This window comes from Simochromis diagramma, unplaced genomic scaffold, assembly GCF_900408965.1.
Source record: "Simochromis diagramma unplaced genomic scaffold, fSimDia1.1 OVJJ01000361.1, whole genome shotgun sequence".
Lineage (NCBI taxonomy): Eukaryota > Metazoa > Chordata > Actinopteri > Cichliformes > Cichlidae > Simochromis > Simochromis diagramma.
Window position 1 is genome coordinate 3697607 of NW_024386860.1, and position 8774 is coordinate 3706380.

General features: G+C 39.3%; 1 protein-coding gene across 1 annotated transcript; it reads left to right on the top strand.

Annotated features, from left to right (window-relative positions):
- The first annotated feature begins 785 nt into the window (after window positions 1–785).
- flad1 (flavin adenine dinucleotide synthetase 1) lies at window positions 786–8774 on the top strand. Its single transcript, XM_040029784.1, has 11 exons — window positions 786–976; window positions 2303–2395; window positions 2767–2935; window positions 3390–3767; window positions 4252–4365; window positions 4643–4910; window positions 5267–5414; window positions 5785–5883; window positions 6029–6218; window positions 8246–8319; window positions 8406–8774. The coding sequence occupies exons 2-11, from the start codon at window positions 2388–2390 to the stop codon at window positions 8539–8541; spliced, it is 1584 nt and encodes a 527-aa protein (XP_039885718.1). The 5' UTR covers window positions 786–976; window positions 2303–2387; the 3' UTR covers window positions 8542–8774.

Here is an 8774-nt window from a genome sequence, read left to right on the forward strand (position 1 = left end):
ATACAGTTGTGCTTGCATCTCAGAATTGCCCTTTCACGTAATCATTTCTAGTTTTATATAATTGTATGATGGCCCATCACATAATTGTATCACACAAAGCATTTTTATTTTTCACGTTGATAAGGACTTGTTCTGCAATCCCAGTCTGCTGAGTAAGATAAGATAAAATAGCTGTTATTACTCCTACATCTGGGAAATGGGCATTATTACAGCAGCAAAGTAGACAGATAATAATAACTGGAACAATAATAAAACAATAGAATACTTTATTATTTTGTAGGTCATATGATCTGATAGAAAAAAATAGATAAATCAAGCGTTGTACGCGCTCTGGTTAAGCGGACATAAAGGTACAAGGAGTTACGTTGAATGATCAGTGCTTAAATTGATTAATTTTTAATGAATCCAGACAGACAGAGTATATCTTAAACCGTCAATGTGTTTGAAGGCAGTAAAATGCTGTGCGCGAGAATCAATTCGTCTCTCACTTCGGTTTAATATTTCATCCACAAGCAGACAAAACTGTTAAATATATGCCAACATGCTCCACCCACAGGCGAAAAAGGTAATTATGAGTTTAATAACAGCATTTAGGTTTCGTGGAGTTCACTCCTCCAGTCAGCAGGGGCGCACGAGTGACAGTAATCTATTTTGAATCGGGCAAAGGAAGGAGTGATTCTCCGTCCTCTTCCGGGTGGTGGTGCAGCAGTAAAGTTATGTTACTAATCGTTTGGCTGACACTTGTTTTTAAAGTAGATAAGCGACATTTATTACTCCTCATTGACTGTGCTGATTCCGCCACATCTTTAAATGACTTTAGTGTACATTACGTGCTGGTCGTTAAGACCCGCCTCCTGAAATATGATTGGCTATCGTAGTGTGGTTTTAAGGTCACGTCATACCTTGAGCGACAGCTCGAGCTGCAGCTGTACCAACCGGTGATAGGGAGCTTAGCACGGACATATACAGCTGAGGGGTAAGTTCCCTCGGTTTTAATGAGGTTGGTTATCAAATAATAAATGTAACACCCGGACTTTTTCCTCACACTAAACATATTCGTCGAGAGATATCGACAGTAGAGACAAAATTGAATGTGCACATCTACTTAAATTGTACTTCTTTATTTTGGCATAAGTAACCTAGCGAGGAGACTTAGAGTTAGCTAAGAATTTACATTCAGGTGTTACACACGCTCACACACTTGTGATATTTGCCTTGTGTTTCAGTTATTTTTTGGTATGGCCATAAATGAATATGTCTGAGTTCACTTTATTTTCGTCCCGTTAGATAACTTACAAATGTTACGCAATGCAAACTATGTAAGCAGGTGCAAGGCAGTTGTGTCAAAAAGCGAATACTAATGTTTCTACGTTTTTTAATGTCTAATATGGTTGCTTGTGTTGGTTAATAGACTGTAGCCAACGGGATTTACGGAGGGGCTAAAATGAATTATTTCAATCTCTGCACTCTTTTCCAGATCTCTCTTGAAAAACTATTAAGAAACAAACAAACAAACAAACAAACAAAAAACACCCAAAACACTTTTTACCTTATACTTTGTCACTTTGACTTGATATCGTCCATAAGACATGTGTTGGACAGATCATAGGCCAGCTAGTCATCTACAACAGTTTACCCCTAATCAATTTTTGGCAAATACCAGAAGTCACTGTTTGCTTTATCCTTCTGCAACTGTGACTCCCAGGCTGCTCTCCAAACCAAATGCACAATGTGAAGCTTAACATACAAGACACCTAGAAGTATCATTAAATGCCTGCTTTGGATCTGTTAATCCCTTAACAGTGGATTTAAGTACCATTATTTCTCTTTTTAACACATTTGTGTAATATAGATGTTTTTGCTTTTGTCAGCAGTTTGCTAGCGTTTCAAACACTGGATGGAAAACGTGTTTTTCATCTGCATCAAATGATTATCTACCTTAAAAGACACAAATTATTAAAACTATTAAAACAAACTGTCACCATCTTATTGTTAATGATGCACACAGGACTACTGCAATTTAGTTATATACAACTGAAAAACAGTTAATACACACATTTAAATAGAAATAAAACAGTTTCATTACCAACCAGTGACTTTTAATCATTCAAGTGTTTTAAATACAACTCTTTTCTTATTTCAAGTTCAACCACTTAACTCCAATTTAAAGCCTTATCAAAAGACCTATATAAATAAATAGCCGATTTAAAAAAAGAAAGAAAAAGAGAGAGTCAATGTTAAGGAAATGCAGAAGAAATGCACAAATTATTCACATGTTAACAGTACACCCTTCCTCTTCCAGAGATACCTTCAGCTAGGGGACACACTATGACAGAGAAGAGGGTCTGAACAACAGCGAAGCCTTTTCTGATGCTCTGTGTGGATTCATGCTGATGTAAGAAACATTTCTTGTCACTGTAAATGCAGCAAAGTAATACAGATGCTATATTAAAATGCACAAATAGCTGACAAATTACAGTGAGATCTTGAATATTTGACCTTAATATGGGGTGCATTTGTTTCCTCTGTTATGGTATTACAGAAATCACCGTTTGTAAGACATGCTGGCTTTTCCTTTAATTTGTGGCCCATCTGCATATTAACAGTTGAGCATACTGCACACTGCAATCCATATTGCATATGCTTACATACTGTGCTAAAGAGGTCTTATTGACTTGATAGGTTTTTGACTTTGCTGAGTGTTGATAAACCTAGTATAAATTTGTAGTAAGAAGTACTCAATTAATTTGTTTCCATTGTTCCCAGCTTTTCTTTTCCGAAGCTGAGTAGAGCAGTGGTGCGTGTGAGGAGACTGGCAGCTCATCTCAGCAAGGCAACCATGTCAACAAACCTCCAGAGCAACAGTTCGTCTTCTGCAGCCAACGGGGATGCTCCTACTGCAGCCATTCTCATCATTGGAGATGAGATTCTTAAGGTGCTTTTGGTGTTGATAAAGTTTGTGCCTTGTGTGGCTTTTAAGCTATACGTGTGTGACAGCACCCAAATGAAAATCACTGGGAGTTTGTGCAATTGAGGAAATCAATATAAACTGGGTTTTTTTGTAATAGAAGTAGGAGCTTGCATTGTGCAGTGTTTAACATATACCGTCATCTGCATCCCTATGTGTTTGGACTGTTATGTGGCACCTGTGGCTGTTTCTGAAATCACAAGCTTACTATTATTTTTTTTGACTTGAGATGATCATGATTTAAACATGAAGTATTTGATTTTTGTCCAGTGTCACATCTCTCTGCCTGAAAATCAGCCTTCAGTCCTTGAATTTCATCAAGCAAGACCTTGGAGTTTCCTTTTTCTTTATTTGTTTTTCTTTCTTTCTTTTTTTTTTTTAAAGTTCTTGAATCTGATGTGCATGTGGGTGTCTCTTTCAGGGTCACACAGTGGATACCAACAGTGCCTTTCTAACTAAAGCACTTAGGAAGCTTGGAGTGTCTGTGCAGCGCATAACAGTCATACCGGATATGCAGGCAGTCATTGCCAAAGAGGTGGCCCTCCTTTCATCTCAGTATACGCACCTCATCACATCGGGGGGTATAGGTCCCACTCACGATGACGTCACCTTTGAGAGTGTTGCCATAGCATTCCACGAGGAGTTATATGCCAATCCAGACCTTAGCAAGCTGGTTGAAGAATTCTTCGGGGTTGGGGGAAAAAACAGTGCCGCTATGAAGCTGGCGATGGTGCCTCGCTCAGCAAAACTTAACTATGGAACTGACCCTCAGACTGGGCTGAAGCACCGCTACCCTCTGGTGAGTGAACTCGGTACAGAGGAATTTTTATAGAACACAAAGTTACTTCAAATATATCCAAGCTACATGGTGCTGTTCAACCCATAACCTTTCTTTAAGGTAAACAAAAGTGACGGTGTTTTCTTTAGAAGACAGATTGCAAACTAACTAGTTGCTGAAGGAGTGAAAATAGCTTCCTGCAGTGGTCAAAACAATAAATACTCTGAGCACACACAGACACCAGGCGTGAGAAGCATTCACACCTCTTACTCACAGGTCATTAAATTTGGACATTTTTCTCTTTAAGGTTAATGTCTTTAGTGCTTTATTAATGTGTTTCAAGTTGAGAGACATTAATGTGCAGTATATTATTATCCTATTGAGAATTTAAAATGAAACAATGAAGAACATTCCTGCATCATATCTCAATAGTTTCAACAATGATGGCTCGAGTACCGCCCCACATCTTTTCTTACAATTTGATGTGTCTACCTTTTTCTCCCAGGTCAGTGTACGTAATGTGTACATCTTTCCCGGGATCCCATCTTTAATGGAGAAGGCCTTCAATGGGCTGGAGCATCTCTTTGCTGGTTCAGGGACCACCTTTCACACTCGCGAGGTAACTCCATAACCAAACCTGTTACTTCAAAATCCAGTCCAAGTCAGAATTGGTATACTTTTGTTTTTTTCTAATTAATTTTTATGTATTTATCTATTTTTTTACTTTTTGTTTATAATAGAGTTTAGTACTTCCTCTATATTTCTGATATTTCCTTGATACTTTTAATGTATTTTACCTTTTAGTTTACTTTTAGTTGAGTACAATAAAGTTGATTTGAATGCAGTGTTTAAATAGTACAATTAAGTTTACCAGACATTAGCTTTTTTGTTTTTAGGTGTTTGTCGATGCAGATGAAACAGACATTGCACCTGTGCTGACCAAAGTGCAGGCTGACTGGGGCCGAAAGGTGGCTCTTGGCTCCTACCCTGACTGGTTGAGCAACTATCACAGAGTTAGGCTGGTCCTGGACGCAGACAGCCAGCAGGAGGTGGACAAAGCCCGAATACAGCTGCTAGACAAGCTGCCCAAGGGGAGCGTGGTGCCCTTAGTCACAGACCCGGTGTCCATAGCCCCCGCTGAGGTGTACGGATTGGCCAACAGTGGTGAGTGTGCGGAGAGTAATGGAAGATGATTCTTAAATATGTGTCATCTTGATATAAAGTGAATACTGACTTGTGCATTTTACACAGGCATTGGGACCAATAAAGAAAGTTAAAATATTAAAGTAATTTAAGTCGTAAAGTCAGAGTGGATAATAAAAAAGAAGAATATAACTCTGTGAGACAGAATGGTGAATAGATTACAATAAAGCTTCAATAACTAAGCTATGACAAACTACTAGCAGCTTTTTTTCTTTTCTTTGGATTAGACGTAGAAATGTGGGCTCATTTCTAAGATGCCTCACAGCTTGACTGCATTAATTATGAACCATCCTCTTACTGTCGATTCCTTCCCACAGGTACAGAGCTGGGTGAGAAAGTCATGTCTGCACTGAAAACAATAGAGGCAGCACTCCATCAGTATTCAACAGAGCAAATCTGTGTTGGCTTTAACGGGGGCAAAGACTGCACAGCGCTGCTCCATCTCTACTATGCTGCACTGAAACGGTAACAGGAGGGGAGAAGACGAGATGAGACAATTAAAACATTTTTGTGGATTTTTTTAATCTGTGGGGGGAAAAAAACAAATGACCTGAGAGATGAAAGATGAAAATGAAGATTCAAATTAAAAACATAATGATAGCATTAGCGCACAGTGGGGTGTGAGATCTCAGTAGGAAGTAAATGGAAAAAGAAAACTAGTTTGAGGGCAGCACTTAGAGAAAATCTTGGAGAAGACTGACTACTTTTTTGGACTTTCCATGACCTGTGCTGGACAGATTGTGAGATATGACAAATACTTATCTGATCTTTTTCTGTGCCAGCATTGCTTATCTTTTTAAAAAATGTCCCTTTTTTCTCTTCCTGTCACTCTCAGCCGATATCCAGATACTAAAGAAAAGGTGAAAGTCCTGTATATTCGTATTGTCTCTCCATTCCCAGAAATGGAGAGATTTCTACAGGACACAACAAAAAGGTGAGCTATCTATCATCTAGCTATCTATCCAGTTGATGTCATGTATTTTAATATATCCAGTCCAGGTCTTGTTTTGAAAAATGTGGCCTAACCCTGTCTGTGTGGCACCACTGTATCTCATTACTTGCCGTTGTATGTCCCAAAGATATAGCCTGGAGCTGTTCACTGTGGAGGGCAGTATTCGCCAGGCACTGAGCGAGGTGAAGGAACGAAGGCCAGAGCTAAAAGCCGTCCTGATGGGGACCAGGAGGAGCGACCCTTATTCACATACACTCACAGACATGTGTCCTACTGATCCTGGCTGGCCTGACTACATGAGAGTCAACCCCTTACTAGTGAGTGACACACAGTATGCATGCCGTTATATTAGGACTGTATGCTGGCTCTACGTGGCGTGAGGCGGTATGACTCGCCTCGATATGTTTTCCTTTACAATCGAGTACCACTAAATGTGCGTGGGGTTGTTAGAGCAACTTGGCCAAACATCCCGTAATGTCATTTGTACGTGACACAAACGCTACAACAAAGGTGGACATCAAAGCGATGGTATACTTGCTGCTCAGTCTGTGGCTTTTTGTCAGACTGGGACCAAGTAGGCACTAAAAAAGTACCTGATACCAGATACTATCACCGAGGCGACCCGAGTAAGTACTAATGGAAACGGCTATAAGATCATACCTCATGGTTTTCATTTTTAGCGCTTTTTCTGTTGCAGTGCTGTTTCTCTCTCTTTACTGAATTCATCTCTCTCTAGACTCAAATGAAGTCAAAGTACTTTCAAAATAAAGCTAAAAATACCCCAAAATACTTGAACAGAAAACAACATCATGCACAGATGGATTAAGACTTTTCTTCCATATTTACATGAAATACAACCATCTAGTAAAAAATGTGTATTTCCCAATTGGTTGGGAGTAGTTCCTGGAAGTTGCTTGTTACCAATTCCATCAAAAAACTCTTAGCAATTGAATTTAATTACTTGCAGGTTGCCACGGTTCCATGTAGCTTTTTACCCCTTTAGCTGTAAAAGGCTGATGGGTTATTGTCACAATGAATATGCAAGTTTGTGTTACTTGAGAAGGAGGTGACGTGGGATTTTGAAATTGATACCATAGATGCAGCTACTAAAAATTTCAGAAGAGTTTGACTCCTTGATCTCAAGTTCAAGGTCAGAGGTCAAGTTTCCTGAAAATCTTTTGAATGTGATAATTTGATTTTGAATTTGAAGTCATAGGTGTATCTAATAGGAGGGATACCATTGGTAAGCCACTAGTATTTTTCTTGTTTGTCTGCAGTACTTGCCAACCACGAGTTAAAGTAAAGGTGGAAGTAAAACTTGTTTTGTTGAAATGTACAACACAAATCGGAAATGGAGAAAATTCACCTTCAAAGGGAAAGTTGTGCCAACATATTTCAAAAGGCCAGAGCTCAGTTTCTGGATCGTGTCAAACTTTTCATAGTTTCATTACAGCTCAGAGAGCAGCTGGACTGTATTTGTAGACAAGTACGTCACTGTATGACCACAGCAACATGGTAGTGATTAAAGCAGTCACGTGGAGGTTTTTGTCAAGTCATTGGAGAATACACATTTTTCCTAGCGACAGATGTCACTGACCGATGTGTAAACCTGCGTGATTCAGGCCTTAGCAGTCATTTTCCCAGTGACCACTCATAACCGGTCATTTTCCCTTCATGACCAGTGATTGTCAGATTGTAGGGTCGGGTAGTTATTATTCACTTGACACCACATTGTCACCATGATTGTCACATGTCTAAAACAGCAGGTGTAAAATAATGTGTCTGCAAAACCTCACGACCTGGGAAAGCTTCACTTGTTATCCTTGATGTTATTTGTCATCTTGATAAAAATTTCTGAATAATGCTTTATTCGTAAAGCTTTAAACGGCTATTTTTCCTAAATAAACTCGCACATAATGTGAGTGCACCAGTACATTAAAAGGCTTTCTAATGCAACACCAACGCAGAGTGAGGGATGCATGTTAACATTTCAACACGAAAGGGTCACAAAAGTGAAATCATTGCAGTGATTTTGCTGAATAGCTGTAGCAAGCTCACATCTTGTTCTTCTGTTTAGTCTGGCTGAAGAATGGATGTGCATAAGCGACATGGCAGTCGCCTGCTTCATTTGATTTTATTGTTAATGCTAGTACTGTGTCAGCTGCTGTGATGGAGCACATAGAAGCACAGGTACATTTAGCAGTTGACCTCAATTCAAGATAATTTATGTAGTGCTTCATCTCATGAGTATATCTAAAAGGACTCCACAGAGGATGAGTTATTATAGCTTGAACAAAGGGAGTCAGTTGCAAACCAATTACATTTGTTTTCTAACACTCTCCAGGACTGGACATATCACGACATCTGGGCATTCTTGAGGACATTATACGTGCCCTACTGTATTCTCTATGATAAAGGGTAAGGATGTGTTAGTTGTCTTTATTCAGGTGTACACAGCTTAAAAAGCAGATCTTTAGGTCTAAAATATCTCTGTTGAAATGTAGGTACACTTCACTCGGCAGTATGGACAACACCTGTCGAAACGAGGCACTGAAGATGGTGGATGCCAGGGGGGTGACACGATACAAACCAGCCTACCTCTTGGAGAATGAAGAAGAGGAGCGAAACTCCCGCGCTTGAAACAATCTGTGCTCGTCTTACTTAAGCTGTTCTTCGTGGAGTCATTATTTTTTCTTTTTAAGGATGTCTGCTAACCATCCACCCTCATTTAATTCATAAGAAGGACCTTTTCAAAAAATACCATGTCTGACTGCGGAATGAGATCACAGAGAAAATGTGTGTTGCTTGTGTACATGAGTCTAAAGTAATGGCTCTCTGTGCTGTTGAATAAAACATCACTCCTTTTTTTTCTT

Bases quoted from the DNA above. Each gene is read 5' to 3' on its own strand.
- flad1 (XM_040029784.1), top strand. The intron at 3,768-4,251 runs GTGAGTGAACTC...TTTTTCTCCCAG, and splicing joins TGAAGCACCGCTACCCTCTG to GTCAGTGTACGTAATGTGTA. The intron at 5,415-5,784 runs GTAACAGGAGGG...TGTCACTCTCAG, and splicing joins TACTATGCTGCACTGAAACG to CCGATATCCAGATACTAAAG.